This window comes from Hesperophylax consimilis, chromosome 17 (assembly GCF_061612785.1).
Source record: "Hesperophylax consimilis isolate HC1 chromosome 17, BYU_Hcon_1.0, whole genome shotgun sequence".
NCBI classification, from domain to species: Eukaryota; Metazoa; Arthropoda; class Insecta; order Trichoptera; family Limnephilidae; genus Hesperophylax; species Hesperophylax consimilis.
Window position 1 is genome coordinate 31032829 of NC_142852.1, and position 21826 is coordinate 31054654.

The 21826-nt window shown below is 36.6% G+C and overlaps 2 protein-coding genes across 2 annotated transcripts in view; one reads left to right on the top strand and one right to left on the bottom strand.

Annotated features, from left to right (window-relative positions):
- Nucleotides 1–345: 345 nt before the first annotated feature.
- The window catches only part of BNIP3 (BCL2 interacting protein 3), a 104888-nt gene continuing 83407 nt past the window's right edge, over nt 346–21826 (bottom strand). The window contains exon 7 of the transcript XR_016303540.1: nt 346–489. The gene's annotated coding sequence lies outside the window, so the exon portion shown is untranslated. The remainder of the gene's footprint in view (nt 490–21826) is intronic.
- LOC149416417 (uncharacterized) lies at nt 4964–21177 on the top strand. Its single transcript, XM_089641998.1, has 5 exons — nt 4964–5099; nt 14700–15863; nt 16887–17005; nt 17972–18172; nt 19271–21177. The coding sequence occupies exons 2-5, from the start codon at nt 14728–14730 to the stop codon at nt 21049–21051; spliced, it is 3237 nt and encodes a 1078-aa protein (XP_089498124.1). The 5' UTR covers nt 4964–5099; nt 14700–14727; the 3' UTR covers nt 21052–21177.

Below are 21826 nucleotides of genomic sequence, written 5' to 3' on the forward strand. Positions count from 1 at the left end.
TATTTTGATATTCAATCGTAAAAGATCAATGGTTTCGTTGCTTGTGTAGCACGTAGCGCCGTCTTGTTGAAAGTAAACGTTGTCCAGATCAATACAATCCAGTTCCGGCCAGAAAAAATCATTAATCATCTCTCGATAGCGCAATCCATTCACCGTAACTGTTGCTCCAGCCTCATTTTCGAAAAAGTAAGGTCCAATGACTCCACCGGACCATAAACCGTACCAAACAGTCACGAGTTGAGGATAGAGAGGCTTTTCAACAATAACTTTTGGGTTTTCCGAGCCCCATATGCGACAATTTCGCTTGTTGATGAAGCCACCGAGGTGGAAATGGCCTCATCACTCAAGTGAATTTTAATAATTTCAATGCATTGTTGAAGCGTGTATCGTTCCATTTTTATTATTGACGTAGTTTCTACTTGTCAAATGTCAAAAATGACAGCTTCAAAAGTAACATCTACCGAAATAGCGGGCTATTCAAAATAACACCTATTATTGGAAAATCCTGTATATAAACAGTTTTGGACCAAATGTATTTTCATATTCTAATCCCAGTGGGTGCGCCTATCTTCATACTATTGTACATACATACTTAACAGTAATAATATTACCAGGAACAGATAACTCGGCCCACCCTTGTAGAGTGACCACACAAATAACTTGGATTGGAAGACATCAAAGATTCTAATTTCTTTGGAAGACATTGTCTCCTTGCCCAAATAATTAGTTTTGGCCAATAATTAAGTGGGGCCATTTCATTGATGGATTTAAATACCATCCAGCAGAATTTGTACTGGATTATTTCAGAGCACTTGAGCCAGTGAAGGTTACGAAGCTGTTCTGAAACTTGCAAAGATTTATACTTTGTAACGGGATAATTAACCCTAGATAACTAAACTGTTTTCATTGATTCATTGTAACTACACTTCGTCAAGTGGACTACGCAATAAAACACTAGAAATAAATCAAAAATATTTAATTAAGATAGGAACTTGTTACATGGCACAAAAGTAAGGTTTATAATGAACAAATTAATTACAAATTAATATTAAAATATCAGTCTACACAGTGACCACACATGTCAATATTATGTGGACCACAAATAGCCCCTCTACATCTGGTGCAACGGTGTTTGGTCACCCTCCGGGCCTTGGATGGACACAGGTAGCAAATTTTAGGCACGTCTGACGTAGATGGAACCCGAGCTTCTATTGTAGAATATTCGCCAACATTAACAATAAATATAAGAATATATGAATGTACGTACCTTAAAAATAGGAATTGTTTTTATAACTACAGTTTCGTCCAGCGGACGACGAGATGGTCATAGGGCACGTCCTAGTATGCGTGTGGCCGCAATCGCGTCACGTGCTGCACTGTTTACTCAAATTAGGGAGGTAATGAAAGAGTCAAGGTCGGGGAAAGGGGAGAAGTCGGTGATTTAAAATTTCGCCGAGTAGCGCGTCGTCGCCTCGACGAGCGATTAGTTATCTAGGGTTAAGCATCCCGTTATTTGACAAGATGAATATCAGTTTTCTGGAGACAAGGCTTGTGTTCTGACGTTCTAGGGAAGGAACTTTGCAGAGTGGCGTTCAGCATCGGCGCGTGAGATTTTACCAACATGAATTCAAACTGTTAGTTTCCTATTTCATTTGAAATTGGTTTACTTCTATTGTAATTATAAATTCGTTTCATCTTCATTATGAAACTGGCGCCCTAAGCAATTATATTACCATGATCTGCATTCTTTCAATTTTAGTATTCAGTATTTCTACCTTTCATAATAATAATTATTATTATAATAATTGGATGACTTGTATAGCGCCCTTTTTGTGCAAAATCACCTCAAGGGCCGTGTACAAATTTATAATACATTTCTACAGTGATCTATGTTATTACTAACTATATATGGAGATAATATACAGTACAATACTTACCTGGTAGGTCACTTGAGATTTAGATACAGGATTGAGGACATAATTGGAAAATTGAATATAACTGGACAGCTTAAAAAGGTAAGTTTTTAGTTTAGACCTGAATTCTGTTGGAATTATTATGGATCTTAGTTCCGGAGGGAGTTTATTCCAAGCCTTCGGCCCAGATACTCCGAAAGCGCGATCACCAAACATAGTATTTGGCTTGCGCTTAGGTTCCATCAGTCTGCCTACAGCTGATGATGTTGCTGATCTAAGAGTTGACTGCCTCAGACCAGTGTTTTCCGGGACGCATAGTTCAGAGATGTAGGGCGGGGCTATTTCATTGATGGGTGTTCGGGCATATATACCGATATATTTTCAACTATTATGTCCTGTCACCAGGAGACGAAAGGTTCGTCAGTACGTGGCCAGTACAATTTCTACACCGCCGCTGTAAGGTTGCATTTAAAGTGTTAAGTGCATTATCGCCTTGAGTTTCTTTATGTGCTGGCCAAGAGGAACATTGGAGACACCATAACCAAGGTAGGACTTTTATTATTCTGGTGGTGTCCCCTTAAAGATCCCGTTTCGCTATACAATATTCAAGGAAGAAATTTGCGGTCGGATTTTGTTTTTTATTGTACGTAACCTGTATTCAATTGAATTTTTTACCTGTATTTATGTAATTTGTAGATTTTTATCTGTAATTTAACTGAGTTTTTGTAACTGGATAGTTCTCACGTAAGTGGGAACATCTGGAGGAGGCCCTCCACTTCCCCGCTCTGTTTTAGGTACTGATGGTACCCCTTCAGAGCTCTCGCAAGGATGCAATTTTTTTGATATAACGAGTCTACATTTAAAATTTCAAAACAAGACCTCCAAATGTCCATGCATACAATGTTATTCGCAGTATGCAAGTGCTGCGTATTAGTAACTTGTTAGTAAGATCTATTCTATTTTGTTAGTTTAAACAAATCGTATGTACAAAGTATCAACAAATCACAAGGAAAAATAATAATTCACAGCCACCTGCAAAATTAAAAGGAAAGAAAAAATGGTAAAATGTGCGCCTCTTTGTGTGGTGGGGGGGTGTCGTCACCCGCTCACAGGCAGACCTAGGGAAAGAAAGCAGGGCTTTGGATAGGTTTCACGGGGACCAGGTTCCACGCCCCTAAGCCAAGAAACCGGTTGTGCCTCGACGAAATGTGTGAGTTGGGGTTAGGAACATTCCGAAGACCATGAGGAGAAAGCGTCGGAGTACCTGGAAGCAGGGCGGAAGGTCATCAATCGACGTTCAGCCCATCCTCAAGCCAGTTCCTGACCCCAGGGGAGGAGCAGCGGGAAGACGACGACACTAGTCCCTCATCGTGATTTGGTCATCCAAGATGTGTATACACGGACGAGGTCTTATGCCACCCCAGAGTTGGGGTAAACAAGGACAAAACAAATAACAATGTATATAAAACATGTTAAGCAACGTTTTAGGCTGAAAATATTTCCATTTTCACAAAGATCAATATGATATCTGTGCGAACTATTGATACGATACCATTGGGAAAAAAGTTTACGACCAACATTCACGTGCAAAAACCAAACCAAAATTTAAAGAAAAATGCAAAAGAATCTGAAAGCCAATATATCACTTATTTTTAAATAATTAATCATCAAACATAAATTAAAAATCTTTGAGACCGGGAAGGAATTCCGGGAAAGAATCCTGTTATCGTCAATATTCTTCATAAATTAGATCTTTGTCCCTCTCCTTGTCTGAATCCAAATTCAGGCATTGGCAATAAATAGAACTTGTGATAAACAAAGATCATCACCCTTTTTGTACTGGACGGGAGTACGCACAAGACTGTAGATTTGGGCGCCGGTTCCAAACCGTGTCTTCAACCGATGAGAATGCTCCTTTACAAATTTATGTCAATCTGCCTCCCGCACCCGGTGCTCGGTGATTGTTGGGCACTGGGTGTGCTGTCGTCTCTGCTCACTTCTGGCGTTGGCGGTTTTCCTGAGCAGGGCCGGCTGGTCTTGATGAGGTAACACCAGAAGGTTTGGAGCAGAAGACTAGGCGAGGTGAGGCAGTTGGTTGGCAGGAGTCACTTGTTGATAATAAAACGCTTGTTTTGGTGGTAAAGATGAACTGATTTATTATTTTTTGTGTCGCTGCTAATAATTCCTGGTTGGGATTTATAAAAATGTTGGCATTCTCGTCGTATAAATTTAAAGGTATAATGTTTCTATCTGCCTTGCCAATTATTTTGTGCATTTCTGAGCTATGAGCAAAAGTTCTTAGCATTTCTACCTGATTATGTTTCAAAGAAGTTATTTTGACCATACCTCTACCTCCTAAATTTCTAGGTAAATTAATTCGTTCTATAGCTGAATTTGGATGGTGGCAATTAAACTTTGTTAGCGTAGTTCTAATTAATCATTCTTAGTTATCTAAATCTATATTGGACTATTTAATTATGCCAAATGAGTACGTTAATAGAGGTATTGCCCAAGTATTTATTGATTTTACTAAATTTTTAGCAGATAGATGGCATTTTAAAATTATCCTGATCCTAGTTTGAAATTTAATCCTTATATCATTTTTAATACTAGTATGATCTAATCTATTTGATTGTGGGTATCCTAAATACTTATAAACCTCATCCCTTTTCATACTAGTAATTTGGAAATTTCTAAATATACTCTCGTCCCCATCTAGAAGTTTGCCTTTTTCTATTATGGATCGTTCTACATTTATCTAAACCAAAAGTCATTTTGATAGAGGATTCAATGCTAAGCAAAACCAAAGATGACTCAATGAGTCTCCTTGAAAAATCCCTCTTTTAATTGAAATGCCCGGTATTACTATTTTCTTACCTTTAAAATTGATAAGTAAATTGGTATTCCAAAGGGATATAATATTTTCCAAAAATATTATGTCCTTTTGGAATACTTTAATTGAAAATCTTTATTATTAGTTTTGCGTCATAACATTCCTATCTCGATTCACAATTCCTCCGGGGATTTACAGTCTAATTTCAGTCTCTCCACAACCACAGACCGAGTGCCATTCTATTGTATCTTGCTTGAAGTGATCCTTTATGGTATTTAATTAGATTAATTGTTTTAAAACAGTTCCCGTACAGAGTACCAAGAAAGAAGAGTGCCTTCAATAGCCATCAAGCAGTGAGTTACGTCTTTGATTTACTGATATTATTCATAACTAGATACTGTTGTCGTGTCACTTCTCTGTAACGGGCGGCTCCTTCTCCGGGGCGTGGTCATTGATGCACGAGGTTGTTATTAAACTTAAGCCCTAGAACACTAACCTACTGCTGCTTTCAGACCTGATCTATTCTATTAGAACCTAAATTTGAAGTCACGAACCTAGAAAGCCTTGGAAAGTGCATTGGTACGATTTAGCAATAAGGCAAAACATCAATATTTTGATTAATATTTATAACGAATTGGTGTACATTATAAATACCAAAAAATATGCTTTAGATAAATTGAATGTTTTCCAATCGCTTCGCTTGAGTAGAATACAAATACAAAATTAAATTACTCAATAAAAAATATAAATGCAAACTACTAAAAAATTTTTTTTTTTCATTACAAATGTATGAAAGCATAAAGAAACAACTTTTAAAAAATACAGTATTATAGCTAAGATTATCTGTTACAGTTTCACTTGATTAACTTTTTTGCTTTCTTATAAAATTATTTACAAAATAAATAAAAACAAGTTTTTTTGCTTGAAATCGAACGTTTCTAGACTCCGTTTGTCAAGCGATTTTAATGCCTATCACCTACGATATAAGAGGTATACCAAGAATATACACATTTTTGGCTTGTAGCTTCTTCTTAAGGCAACACTCTAATGTCGGGGGTTTGCACGAGGCTCACATTTTAATTAATTCCGACAAATTCGTAACGATAATATACATATATGTTTAGATGTTAGTTATTTATATTGAAAATTTAATAAAACAGTACCTACCTTACCAAAAAAATATTTTATCTATAACGGTATGAGAATATTAAAAAACGTTTTTTAACTATAAAATTAGCGATAAGTACAATATTTTATTTTTCTAAACGATGAATTAGTAACTTGCCGAGGGATTCCTTTAGAAACATCTAAGATTTTAGTAGTAACTTCATCAGAAATAATTCAAATAAATCCCACGGAAAAATCCATTTTCCAGGCCTGTTAGGGCAAATTTGACCGTAGCTCCGTCCAAGATTCCGACTTCATTTTTGAGTATTGTCTAGTGCTAACTACACTGAAGACTGCCTGGCAGCCATCTTGTATGACAAGCATTTATTTATTTATTTGATTTTTCACGCCCATCTGGGATATAACATATTGGATATAATGATATCCTCACTGGGATCTCCCGTGGTGAGGATTTCATTTCCATATGATTAAAATTTTGTAGTATGGATAATATAAAATAATTATAAATATATTACAAGGTGTTTTTGTTCAGTTCGTTGGTTTCGATTATAATGCTAGGATGATTTTTAGTGAAAAATAATGTGTTAGGACTGTTAGGATAATCAGCGCCTTGACGGAGCAAATTGCTCCAAATGCGTCTGAATAGAGACGCAATTGAAATTTGGTGTTTGAAAGAGAGAGTACGACAACGGTGTGCAATATAGTTGTTGCTGAGGAATACTTGGAGCAGGTGGATGAGTTTGTGTATTTAGGAAGTATGTTCTAGAGAGATGGGAAGGCTGACAGAGATATTGAAACAAGGGGAAATGCAGGTAACTCCATTCATGGAGGACTGAACGCAGTTGCTGTCAGCATTATATGCAGCAGTCCACAATGGAGTGCTGGTACCTACCCTGATGTATGGAATTAAGGCATGGAACTGGCAAAGAAAGGATGAAAGTAGATTGAATGCTGTTGAAATGAGATCCCTGAGGCGTATGTGTGGTAAAACCATTTTTGATCGTGTGAGGAATGTGCAAGGCTGGTGTAAGCGTAATGAGTAAGATTAAGAAAGGGACGCTTAGATGGTTTGGGCGTGTAGAGCGAATGAGCGAAGATAGGAGTGTAAGGAGGATATATGATGCAAATGCGAATGGTAGCAGAAATCGGGGACGCCCGAGGAAGACATGGCACGAACAAGTGAATCAGATACTCGAATCGGGCCATGTCAAGAGTCAGAATAATAGAAGTGTATGTATGAGACGATGTATGAATGTGAATGAGGCAAGGAGTGTGTGGTGTGACCGAGTTGTTTGGCGGTCCGTCCTCTCTGCCTACCCCTGCGGGGAAACGGCGTTATGGTTAGTTAGTTAGCATCTGAATAGGGTCAGCCCTGATCATTGAATCATAGATATCGTGTTTTATCGAACAATCATTTATTTTGTTCATATGAAACAGATATTTTGTAACATTATAATTTAAAATAAAAGAATAACTCAGTGTTCTCTTCTTCAGGGCATTATAGTAGAGTATTATAATGCCCTGAAGAAGCTACGGTTGTAACGAAATCCGGTTAGAATTAACTATAAACCATCAAAGTGTTGATTACAAAGTTATTGTTTTATTTTAAACAATAATTTATAATATTTTTAAATGCGTTCTCGATTTCACAGACATATAAAAACTTTTACGCACGTCATAACCGAAGCCACAAACCGACGGAAGTCGGTTTTTTTTATCAGTATTAGATATGGTTAGGGACTGAAATAGAGTGTCACTGCTAATTTTGCTTCAGATTGCATTAGAGCAGTGTTTCCCAAACTTTTTTTTCAGTGGCCCTGGTATTTTAATACTTAACCTATGCGACCCATAAATTAGAGGGGGTGACATAATCATTTGCTTCCTACCGCACCGCGCCGCTACAGGCCTTAAACCTACTCACTACACCTGGCGTTACACTAAAATTACGTTACGTTAAAGGAGAGGCTACGGATTATCGTGGACTCCGCGGGATATCATCCCTGGCCTGCGCTACTCACGCGCCTAGATCCTGCGACACCTTCGCCGGTCTGCGCCCCGGCCCCGCGACATCGTCGCCAGTCTATATCTCCCGCGCATCTGCCGATCACGTAGATTATACCTTCGGCTATCCTGTATCACACTGGATTACCTGGAAGACTCCACATCATCCCCAGTGCTGAACACATCCATCTGCCGTCATCGCAGCTTACACCTAATGTCATCTTCATCGGTCCAGAGTCATCTCACAAATGTACTGAACGTATGCCAATGTGGTGTAGAGGCTGGAGTATGAAGAAATCTTCTTACAGAAGCAACAAAACTACTTATCAACTCTTACGTAGTCTCACGTCTCGATTACTGCAACGGCATTTATGCTAGCCTTCCAAAATATCAAATTGACAAGCTTCAATCAGTGTTTAATGCAGCCGCGCGGCTCATAACCGGGGTTTTATAATATTCGCACATTTCAGAACACCTTCGTAACCTTCACTGACTCGAGTGCCCTGAAAGAATCCAGTACAAACTGTGCTGGATGGTGTTTAAATCTATCAATGAAATGGCCCCACCCTACATCTCTGAACTATGCGTCCCGGAAAACACTGGTCTGAGGAAGTCAACTCTTAGATCAGCAACATCATCAGCTGTAGGCAGACTGATGGAACCTAAGCGCAAGCCAAATACTAAGTTTGGTGATCGCGCTTTCGATGTATCTGGGCCGAAGGCTTGGAATAAACTCCCTCCGGAACTAAGATCCATAACAAGTCCAACAGAATTCAGGTCTAAACTAAAAACTTACCTTTTTAAACTGTCATACCCTTGAATTTAATTTACCATTCCTGAGAGAAAGTCCAGTTTTATCCAATTTTCTAATTTTGTCCTAAATCCTGTATCTAAATTTCGCTAATAAACAATTAGATAATTTTAATTAAGTGTTAATCTCAAGTGACCTACCAGGTAAGTATTATACTGTATATTATCTCCATAAATAGTTGGTAATAACATAGATCACTGTAGAAATGTATTATAAATTTGTACAGCGCCCTTGAGGTGATTTTGCACAAAAACGGCGCTATACAAGTCATCCAATTATTATTATCATTATTGTAATAAATAAAAGAACTAATGATCCAAACATAACCCTAATTAATAATCAAACAAAAATGATCAATTCTCCCCTGCTTAATATTTTCAAAAAACCCAAACAATATAATTCCTTAGCATAATCACCCATGTACCAACAATTAAGAAAACCCTAAGGTCATTAATTTTAACAGGTGTGCAAACACTGCTGGATTACCAAATATTTTGGTTATTCCAATTCTTAATGAATCATTTTTGACCATTATAGAAATTTAAATGGGTGGGGATAAATAAAATCATATAAATAAGTCGTCGCCGTGTGGACATATCCACAGTTTGATAATGGCCTCAAAAGCCGAAACAGCTGTCACATTAAAAACTGTAAAAATAACAGAAATACTTGCAGAACTTAATAATTATTATAACATTATTAAATTTGATTTATTTTAAATTTATTCAAAAAAAATATTATTGATTTCACTGTCTCTAAAAAATTTGATTGAGTAAGAATGGAAAGTCGTCAACTTAATATCTTAAGAGAATAACGTTCTTGATAGCTATGGAAAGAAATCATCTCAATCCAAAGTTAAGCCATTTGAATGTACGAGACCCGATATTTTTCTTTCGTGGCCCGGTGCCGGGTCACGATCCGTAGTTTGGGAATCACTGCATTAGAGATTTATTTATTTATTTGTAAGAAACAAACAGCTTTTACATAATATACAATGATAGATATAAATATACAAATTAACTGAAGTCAAGCCACAGAAGTTTCTTATGCTAAAGTTCATTGGAAATGAAGTTTTAATATCTTAAAATTAATTTGGTGTTAAAGGAAGGGGAGAGGAAGAGGAAAATATGAAGAGGATAGGAGATGCTCCCGATACATTCCATACTCTCATATTAATAATCGATCGTACGCATTACTTCATATCGATATTTTTTTAGGTTATTACCAAAAATGTCAATTCTGTAAAATTTAGTATTATATTGTGCACATATAGGTACGAGGAATTGGGGAATTTTTTCGAATGTTTGTTCTACAAGAGGGTAGATAAAATAAATCAGATTGTCGGGTTCATCTAGACGGAATATGAAGATTTATTAAATTGGTAAGTTCTGGTGAGTCCAGACCATTATTTAGGATTTTAAACAATAAGATTTGATAAAAAATTAGACGTCATGTTTGGAGGAAGTTAAAATTATGAAATTTAATGGATTTGGTATAATTTGAGAAGTGTAAGCTTAGTTTATAATTTATGTGTTTAATTTTATTTTAATTCTTTCTATTCTTTCCATATGGGCATGGTATAAAGGAGTCCAGATCGGTGTACAGTGTTACAAGTGCGGGCAATTGAATATATGAGGTGTAAAGGGAATATAGAGTGTTTATGTTGTGGAAGGGTTTTGCTATGCGATTTATAAGGCTGGCCGCATACATACGTTTTTCGTATTAGATTTCCGAATTCGTTTTCCGTATTCGGACATCCGAATGCACGGAATCAGTAGAAAATACATTAACTGCCGCACACGTTCGTTTTAGTTCCGAACGGAACAAATTCCTTACGCACGTTCCGAATGCGAGCCGGCGCGTATGGAGAAACCGAATGGAAAAAAACCTAATGACGTCATGTGGAACGCAGCTATTGCATACAGTTTGTTTGTGCCGACGCAAACGTACGGAAATTTCCGTTCGTAATTCAGTGTTGCCAACGGATCTTGACCTAATATCGCCGTTTCTCATACATAAGGTAGCGTAAAGTAGCCGAATTTGCTGTTAGGTGGGACATGTTTAAAATTGATGTTTTTACGTGAAAATAAAAATTTCGTGGGGGGGGGGGGGTGGCTAGAGAATTTCAAAAAAATATAATTTGTCCCCAGAAAATAAAAAATAAAAATTCATGGGGAGGGTGGCTAGAGAATTTCAAGAAAATATAAAATTTGTCCCCAGAAAAATAAATTTCGTGGGGGGGGGTGGCTAGAGAATTTCGGGACATGTTTAAAATTGATGTTTTTAAAGTAGCTTAATTGGCGACCAGTCGCCTTTTAGGTTTTTTCGGCGCCGATTCTCGCTCTGAGTAGCCTAAATGGCGATATATCGCCTTTGTTGGCAACACTGGTACTGACGTTTATACATTCCGAATGAAGAAAAACGAACGTTTGCGCTAGTCTCACGGAATTCCGAATACGGAAAACGAATTCGGAAATCGAATACGGAAAACGTATGTATGCGGCCAGCCTAAATCCCAGCATTTTATTGGCTTTGTTAATGATGTCACCACTGTGTTGGATAAAGTTTAATTTAACTTCCAGTGTTACCCCAAGGTCCCTGATATATTTTACTTCATTGATTTGTGTGCCGTTTAGTGTGTATACGAAGGAAATTTTATTCTTATTACGTGTAAATGTTAATTTATTGCATTTTGCGATGTTAATAACAAGTTTGTTTAATTCGCAATAGACAAAAAGACGATTGAGGTCCTCTTGAAGTTGATCAGATACAGAATTATCACCAGCTCAAATCAGTTTTAGTAAGTATTTCACCTTTCTCTTGATACTTTATCGTATAAATATAAATAGAAGTAAATAACCGCAATAGGTAGTCAACAAGGTTAACTTATCCGAGAATGAGGCGACTCCGGATATTGAGTGACATCATAACATTTTTTTAAAATTTTCTTAATTAACTAGTAAGGTTGAAAAATCTTAAAATATTTATTTAATAAATTCGAACATTAAGGTGTCTGTATTATTTTTATTTATATGTATAACTGTAGTAACTATAGTAGGAGTTACCATACTTGACGTAGACAGCTATGTTCAACCTTACTAAACTTTCACAGTTGACGGCAATTTAAATTTAAATTAACAAAATGTAAAAAACACTAAAAATAAAATAAAATAAATAAAAATAATAATTAAAAATAAATAAATAAAAATGATAACAACTAACAATTTGTAGGCTTTTAAGACAGTTAAAATACATTTAAATTAAAATAAAAACTATAGCAGACTTAAGATCATGCGACGACCAGTGTTTTTTGATGTAGTGTCCTCTGCGTGCAGTTCTATCTTTTATAAGCATAAACTTTTTAATATAAGTGTGTTTGTTGGAAGTGACTTGCCAGGTAAGTATGTTTTGGTATCATTTCTAAATAACAAATGTAGATCCTAGGAAATAAATTGTACAGCGCCCTTGAGGTGATTTTTCACAAAAACGGCGCTCTACAAATTATCCAATTATTATTATTATTATTATTATTCAGATGTCTTGACTTCTGACAAGTGGTATAACATATTTATACGTTTTTATTGATTAATTAAAATTAATATGTTATGGGGGTTGTTCAAAAAAATTTTAAAAAATATATTTAAATACACTCAATTTAATTTGATTACAATCTATAGGATACACTTGTCGGATCTTTCTCAGTTCAAACGTCATTAAGGCGATGCACTACGTCGTGTAATATTTTAAAATGACCCGCTATCAATAACACCCCTTAGACGTAGATGGCGATAAGGTTTAAATTCCCGCTTAACACCATCCGCCTGTTTTGATTTATGCAAGAAAAAAACATGACCAAAAAGTGCCTTTTATTTTATTTTGCTGATGTTCGGGCATAAACATTTAATTTTTTTCCGATCATTTTATAAATAACTAAATTTTCCACATTAAACAATAAAATCATAACCAAAAATAGGTTCGTAAATAGGAGATTTTGAACTTTAAAGCAGTTTTCATAGGCCTTATACATTATTTTTTTCTGGGCTTATAAAAAGACTTATATAAAAAAATACTCGATTATTTCAAAGGCCAAGATGTATTATACCTGCAGTATTTAATTAAAGCCTCTGAAACATTTCTAGGCGACCAAATTTCCAAATCAAAAACACATGATTTTGCATTACTACGTATGGCATCGCCTTAAAAGAAATTGTACGTGAATTTCGGGACTTGTGTATGGTTTTTCTTGGTGCATTTCATTTGTATCTACCTGAAAATAAATCTCACCGATCCCAACTAAATGATGTATATGTAAAAATGCTAATTGGGATGAATTTAAATCGTGTATTAATAATTTCACTTGTGATGTCACTGGTCGGAAACCTTCCTGTATTGACCAGTGGTGACTTACATCACAAATCTAGTGTCTACGACTAAGACCTTTAACTAACTTTCCTAATGACCAGTGGTGGCTCGTGACTTTTGGGTGTACTGGCGTGTTATTATTATCTCATTATTGATGTTGTTGAAGCTCAAAACAATTTTTTTTTTCTAAAATACGTTTTTTTTATGAAAATTTTCAGGAAATCCATGCACGGTCAAACTGAAATTTCCTGAAAAACTTCATACCTAAAATCGAATAATTTAAAAGAATAAAATGTCGTTTTCAGCCAACAAAGTCAATAATGCAATTTTTTGTAAAATTAACACTTTAGAACAACCAAAAAGTCACGAGCCGCCACTGTTGACCAAATGTGGGTAAATAGTAATAATTCAATTAAATTTAAGTCATCATATATAAAATCTGCATAACAGACCACTACAAGGGTCTAATATACAGGGTGTATCGGCAAGTACCCGACAAACTTTAACCAGCTATTCCTCAGCACATTTGGAGTAAAAAATGTTATGGGCGCTTTGCTGTCCGGTAACATTTTTTTTCCATTAAAAACAAAAAATAAATAAAAAATCCACACTCCGTCACTGTCATTTGCATTGTTTCTCGTGTTCAACAGCTGTTATTAGCAAGTGTGTCAAAAAGTGTCCTCGCTCTTTCGTACACACTAAATAATAATAGTTTAAAATGAGACGAATGGTGCCGTGCCATTTCGTTGTGATTGTAAAAGCGCTCCAACGTAGGTACGTACGTACATTATTCAACGAAACTCGAACAAAATATTGCCAGATGGGTTTTCAAATTTTGACAAAGGATAAAACATTGGTGACATGTGGTGAAAATATGAATAGTAATTTTTTTATTAAAAAAAAATGTTACCGGACAGCAAAGTGCCCATAACATTTTTTACTCCAAATGTGCTAAGGAATAGATGGTTAAAGCTTGTCGGGTACGTGCCAATACACCCTGTATTGTAATGCAATAACTCAAACTAACCAAATAAAAAATAGAGAAAAAAAAAACTAGTGTTAAATAATGAGCTTCTTAGAAAAAAATCTCTGTTGAACCCTCACCTTTTGATTTCCGGTCAGGTTCTCTGGACCACTGAGTTACGTCGGCTTATTTCCAACACACCAAATAATTCAATATGTACTAGTGCTTCAATCAACAATTACTGCTTATAATATTTTTTCACCTGTAAACAACCAACTTCTATTTTTGTAAGAATTTAGTTTCAATTCCCTTCGGCGGCATTTATTTTTACTCGGGAGATATTTTCAATTTGTTTAGATATTTCAGGAGACTAATTATTGCTTATAATAATTTGTTATCCTTTGTGCTATGCATAGAAAACCTTGTCTTATAAATATTGGTTTATATCATTATAAAAACTAATTGGGCTTGTGTATTACAGAGTTGTGATATTGTAGAAAGCACGAGAGAAGTATCCAATAGTAGACAGCAATAGAGACAGACAACACGTGGCATTGTATGACACCTTGCAATATTTTTATTCATAAGTTTGAACTACGTGGCTCCATTTCGAATCACGTGTAGCATCACATTGAACCATGTAGTACATTTGGTATCATAATACATTACGCTTTATTATTGTTTCAGATAAATCACACATCAAATCTCCACAGCCATGGAGGTTGACACAAGTTTACTTTTCAAGAGCTCGGATCTACAAAAAATAGTAGATTCCCTTCTGGAGTCATCGACGAAGCTTCCTCTGGACATCCTGCACACAGACCCTCACCCCACCGACCTCATTCTCGTGCTGTTGGCAGCGGAGGTTTATAAGGAGAAGAAATCCAAGGAGACTGACCAGGATTACGGGGAGTACCTGGATCTGCCCGAGGGCTGGCGACTCCTGGCGACTGGCTCCAACTCAGGCTGGACCAACGGGTACTTCGGTGCAGCCTTCGTGGACGTTAAGTCGCAGCAAGTTGTGCTGGCCCACCGGGGAACTATCCCAACTAACACGGGAGCGCTACTCACAGATGTTTTAGGAATCTGCGGAACCAAATACACGAGCTGCATGAACTCCGCAATTACTTTTGTGGATCAAATAAGGCAAGTTTTACATTTAGTTAATACTAAACACGGGAGAAGTTATAATCTTACAATAACGGGGCATTCGCTTGGAGGCTGGTTGGCGCAAGTAACGGCGTTCACGGCGAAGTGGTTGAATGTCTCGGACGGCGTACTAAAGAAAAATACCAGCAGAGGGTTGCACGCTAAGACCGTGGTATTTGACAGCCCAGGTGCAAAGGACATGTTGAACAAAATGTGGGACGATTATTACTATAGAAGTACTACCGATGTTTTGGACTGGTTGGACATTACAGTATATGTTTCAGTACCAAACCGTATCAACACTTGCGGCGCGCATCTCGGAAGGGTATATCGCGTGTTTATTGATGTATCTAGCTTTGGTTGGAAAGATATTAAAACCGGTTGGTATAATGTAAAAACGCACGAAATTTCTAATTTCACGAATGCTTTTAAACAAAAATCACCGAATATTAGCGAAGTATTAGACTGGGCGAGGGACAGGGTTGAATTTTCTCCCCTTTTTGGAAAACAAGCATTGAACTCCGTCAATAATTATCACACAGATTTTAAGGAGTTAATAGAAAAATTGAATAAAATAGCAAAACGGTACAAGGTGGTCCCTTCCACATCTCAATCAAAAGCTGAAATTTCAGCAGTAATTTATTTTAACGCTTTTTCTGAAGATGAATTTAAAATTCTAGACCAGTTAATGATTGTTCAAAAGCATCAAAGAAATTATGATGTTTTAACAAAATTAGTTTTGGTAAAAAAACTTATTTTGAAAAACGATAATTTGTTTCCCCATTTTGAAATCAATCATAAAAATAGAACAATTATCTGTGAGTCCAAACAATTGTCAGGAGAACTTATAAACCGACTGAAGCAGGTGATGCGGTGGCTGGGGCCAGAGTTCTCCAAGGCAGTGGAGGAACAGAGCAGATACGCTGACTTAATTTACCGCGATGAGGGACGAACCTATCTCAAGCATCTGCCAAATACTTCATTAAACTTCAAAGATTCAATAGGCCTTCAGGAATTCTTGCTTTCTCCCACAGATCGTGTTCTATGGATTAATTCTATAGACGGAGCATTTGAAATGACCCGTCTTCACAACGTATTTTTTCAAATCAAAGAAAATATTAACATTTTGTCCCCAAGTAATCAATACACCAATGAAAGTCATTACATTTTCTTAAATTGGCCGCGACTACAGAAACTTTACAAAAATTACAGCTCACCTATTGAACAAGATAACCTGATGATGATTGATGGAAGTTCATCCAGTATTACAAGTGCAGAAGTCCATAATTTATTTGAAAATTACGTGAATTGCTCTTCCCCCAACATGAAAAAACTTGTTTTTATTTCCTCAGAGTCAAGAGAAGATATATTTAAATCACTAGAAAACGTTATAAAAGTAAAAATCGATCAAGTAATTAATTTTATGGACTTATCCACCGAGTCCCAAAAAACTGTCCTACAAAGAAAATTAATATCAACCGGCAATACGGTGAAAAGTTTTCAAGATTTAATGGGCGAAAACTTTTCTATTTCGGAAATTAATCAATTCCTTTGTTCGGATTACTTTAAGAAAATCGTGACTAATAAGGATTATGTTATTATAATAAAAGACACGCGTCCAATGATAACTGATCTTCAAATGCCATTAATTAAAACAAACTTCATGACAAGCAAGGAATATGTCTTAAATTGCGTAGATTTACCTAATACCCTTGTGGTGATCAGCGGGTTGAACCGCGGGGATCTGGAGACTGGGGCTGGCTGGGAGCAGCTTAATGGGAAGATCATCCTCGTCGAGGGAGAAGTAGAATTGTTCTTTAAGGACATTTGCGATAAGAACCAACGTAAAACTATTTACCTTCTTGAGGTGTCCGGGGACGCCAGGACAGACGTCCTCTGTAAACAAATATTTAGTCGAGATTTATATGTACCCAGAAAGTTTATCCATCGAGTCAGTATTAACTTGCAAGAATTAATGGAAGCCATGCATGCTGATGACGTCTTTGTTATTTGTAGTGAGGAACATAAAGCGTCACTTTTGGAATTGATCGGGAATTGTGAGAAAAGAGAAGAATTTTCTAAAAATCTACACATTGCAGCTACCAAAGAAGAGGAAGCAGATGTTATTCATAAACATTTTAATAAAAATATTCATTTTGTAGAGATTCTGCAAAGCAATAAAAGCTTTAAATTAGAGTGGCGATTTTCCCATGGATCTTTAAAAAACCTGATCCTTTTTATGTCCACGGACTCATTCGAGCCAATGGACGAATTAACCTTGAGCCAAACTGAGCGCAACTTGGTAATCTTTATAGACGAGCCCGGGATGGGGAAAACAACGACTTTAGCAAGATTGTCAAGGCTCATTGAAACAGCGTGGGTCATATACATAGAGTTAAAACAATTCAAAACACATATAGATAGTTTATCGGATGATTTCACGCCTAAAAACGTGACAAATTTTCTATTAAGTGAGTGTTGCTCTATTGCTGACGACAGTCTGGCTCATGGGTTGTTAGAGTATTTACTACAGAGTAAGAAGTGTTCCAAGAGGGTCGTTTTAATGTTTGACGGTTTTGATGAGATAGACGATTACAATAAAAATAAAGATAGTTCTAAAAATAAACTTATGAAGCTTTTTGCTTTTTTGCAAAGTAAACCAACGATTCAAGTATTTCTGACGGCTCGAAAATATTTGAAAGAATCATTGGAAACAAATTTAAGTCAATCCTCTACATCATTTTTACCGATCAACTCACAAGCGCAACAACATTTTTTATTTATATTTTGGAGGTCCTTTCTTCCCCTAGAGCTAGGAATTAACTGGAAGCAAGAGGAAAAGCGAATCAAGGAATATGCGGGAGAGGTGCTCCGGCAAGCGAAGCAAGTGCTGGGGCCAGACATCCACTGTTTCATGGGGATACCCATGCAACTAAGGATGCTGGCCGAAGTATTGAGGCCACAAAGTGATCTTTTGCACCAGTCTCCGGAAATTTTACTCAAGCACATCAGTATAGTCAGTGGACCGAATCTGTATCAGAGGTTTATAAGTCATAAATATGACATTTATTTACAAGATAAAACTATCAAAAGCAAAGCGTTGGATGAAGATGAAATATTGGAATACGTAACAACAATAACAAAAGAACACGGCGAACTGGCTTTCAGAATATTCTTCTCAGATTTTTATGATAAAAACTTTCTATCCATTACGGACCAGAGGCTAGTAAAATTGAATAGGCTTGGATTAGTACATTCAAAAGGAAATAGAGAATTCCAATTTGTGCACAGAACATACGCCGAGTATTTCTGTGCACACATAGTAGCCCTCTGGATAAATCAACTAGAACGTTCTCAACAAGACAGCACTTTCAAGTATCAACTAATTGAAGACATACTTCTGCCTGAAATACTGCTGCATCCTGACAGTAAAGTTATCAGGATGTTTCTCAATGTTGAATTAGGAGAAATGGATATGTTAGACACAACACTTCAATTAAGCGCTGAACATATTAGTCGACTGTGGTACAAAACAAATGCCATATTTAGGAATGAAGATCAACAGACTGCTCTGCACATTGCGGTGAAAGAAAGGAACGAGAACATCATCACACTTCTGCTCAGTGGATTGAATATAGAAAGTACCCAGGAAGCCTTCGTCTCATACATTACTCAATATGACAATAATAATAACACAGCACTGCACATATTGGATCAGCCGACTATTCATTGTAAAACTGAAGATAACTTATTATGCGAGAGAATAATTGGAATTTTTTTTAAATATGCTGAAACCTGTTGCCATAAAATCAAAGAAAACTTCTTATTCGCTTGTCTATTTAATCGAGATATTTCCGAATCGTATGTTTCAAAATATTTGCTGAAATCTGGGAATATAAGTGGTGACACCTCAAAAATAGTAAAAAACATTCTAAGCAGAGTAAAAAAAGTTAAATTAGAAAATATTTCGTTTAGTGAGGGTTTAGTTAGAAATAACGTTAAACTTGCAAAAAAAATATTATCTGAAAGATTATATAACAATATCGAGCGTTACTGCTTTTTACTGATTGAGCCAAAAACATTCGTGTCTTACCTTCACTTCGCTGCAGAACATGGCCGTCTCGGAATTGTTAAACTACTCACGGAGCAAACCTCTGATCTGTTTACTGTTATGATGACACGGCGCGACGGTAATAAGAAGACTCCTTTACTTATAGTTGCTGGGGGCGGTCACCTAGATATTGTGAAGCTCTTAGTGGAGCACGGCGCAGACATTAATACAAGCTGTAAACTAGGCAAGACTGCTCTGATGTATGCGACTTTCCATCAACAAGCAGCGATTGTAAAATATCTCATTAAAAGTGGTGCTGAGATCAACTATTCAGATAATTACGGCAGGACTGCACTTTATATAGCGGCAAGTAAAAACAATTTAACGGCAGTGAGATATCTCATTGAAGGTGGCGCAGAGAAGAACTTTCAAGATAACGACGGATGGTCTGCATTACATACAGCGGTAGGAAACAACAATTTTTTGATAGTAAAATATCTAATTAAAAATGGTGTTAACATCAACTTAAAAGATAATAATGGTACGACTGCCCTACATAATGCGACAGGTAAAAGTAATTTGACGTTAGTAAAATATCTCACTGAAAACGGTGCTGAAACTAACTCTGTAGATAACAGAGGCATGACTCCATTACTTGAAGCGGCAGGTAACACAGACGTCTCAATAGTAAAATATCTGATTAAAAGTGGTGCTGAGGTGAACTCTACAAATAATAACGGTGAGACTGCATTACATATTGCGGCAGGTAACAACAATTTAACTATAGTCAAATATCTTATCAAAATTGGTGCTGAGATTAACTCTAAAGATAATGAGGGCAGGACTGCATTGAATAATGCTCAGAGAAGCAAAAATTTTCCAATAGTTTCATGTCTTTCTAAAAGTGGTGCAAAAATCGTAGTGGTGCATCACTATACAGCAAATTTACCTGAACTCATCAAAAGTGGAACTGAGATGAACTCTGAAGATAATGACGGTAGTTCTACACCACATATGACCAGAGGTAAGGATAGTAATTTAATGACAGTAAATAATCTATTTGAAAGTGGTTCTGACATCAACTCTTTAAATAAAGATCGTGGGATTGAACTTCATGTAGCGGTAAGTAAAAATAATTTATCGTTAGTGAAATATATCATTGAAAGCGGTGCTGACATCAACTCTATTGATAATAATGACCACATGACTGCACTGCACGTAGCGGTAAGTAATGACAATTTATCAATGGTCAAATATCTCATTGAAAGTGGAGCTGAGATCGGCTCTAAAAATATTGACGGCTGGACTGCAATGCATTTAGCGGCAGATAAAGACAGTTTATCGGTAGTTAAATATCTCATTGAAAGTGGTGATGACGTTGATTCTAAAATTGACAACGGCATGACTGCACTGCATATAGCGGCAAGTACAAACAGTTTATTGGTAGTGAAATATCTCATTGAAAATGGTGGTGATGTTAACTCTACAATTAATGACGGCATGACTGCACTGCATATAGCGGCTGGTGGTGGCCATCTCCCAGTAGTAGAGTACCTCATGCAGCAGGGGGCGGACCCTGACAGGGTAGACGAGAGGGGATGGACCGCACTATGTGAAGCATCGTTTTGGGATAAGTGGGATGTGGTACAACTCCTACTGGAGAGGGGAGCTGATGTTAACACGAATGGTAGTAGACCTTTTACATGGGCTATATGGCGAGGGGAGTGGTCTATAGTGAAGACATTTGTAGATAAAGGAGCATTGGCTTATGAATTTCAAATTGAGCGTAATTTATCAGAGTTTAAAAGGAAATTCCCAAATTATCAATTTAAAAAATAAAATCATCTGTATATTCTGGTGCGTGTCGCCATTATTATAGATAATGGGGTTGAAAGCAGTGGCGGTTCTTCCCTTAGGTCAATTGGTGTTTAGTTGTGATTAGGGCTTTTAATCTCAGTTTTTTAAATCCCGGGACTCCGTGGCCAGTTCCGAGAATTTAAATGTTTATTTTTTTTAAATATGCCAGCTTGTTGATTTAGCAACCGTTTTTAACAACTTTTCCTTTTGACTTGTTTTGCATAATTTGGCAAACTCTCCCGTCGACTCGTGTAAAAATCTCCCAAACTTGTGTTTTCGCAATTATGATTACACTTTCGCTGTTTTATTGGAATTTCTCATTTTGATATTTAGAAGGTTTTGTGGATTCCTTGGCAAAACAAGGATCGTCTAACCCTATTGCTACACTCTTAAACCACAACCCCCTGTCAGACTATATTATTTCCATCCTCCAAAACCGTTTTTGAGATTGTTGGCACATTGCTAGTTGCTAGTCAACCCAAAGGAGCCTTCTTTGCCTCAATGTAAAGAACTATCCCATCAAAACCGTGGTTTCAACAATTTACCACTTATTCAAATGAGAATAGGACGTCTTTCAGTTTGTGTTCACCTTTTTAAAATGACTCCAGATTGTATATTGTGTGATATAGAAGTGGAAATTTTAGATCACATATTTTTGCCGTCCCTCTCTAGTAAAAAATATCCTCTCTTCTATCGAGCCTTATTTAAAATGCCACCCTCCGTTCAATGTCTTGTATTTTTCTAAATCGGGACTGGA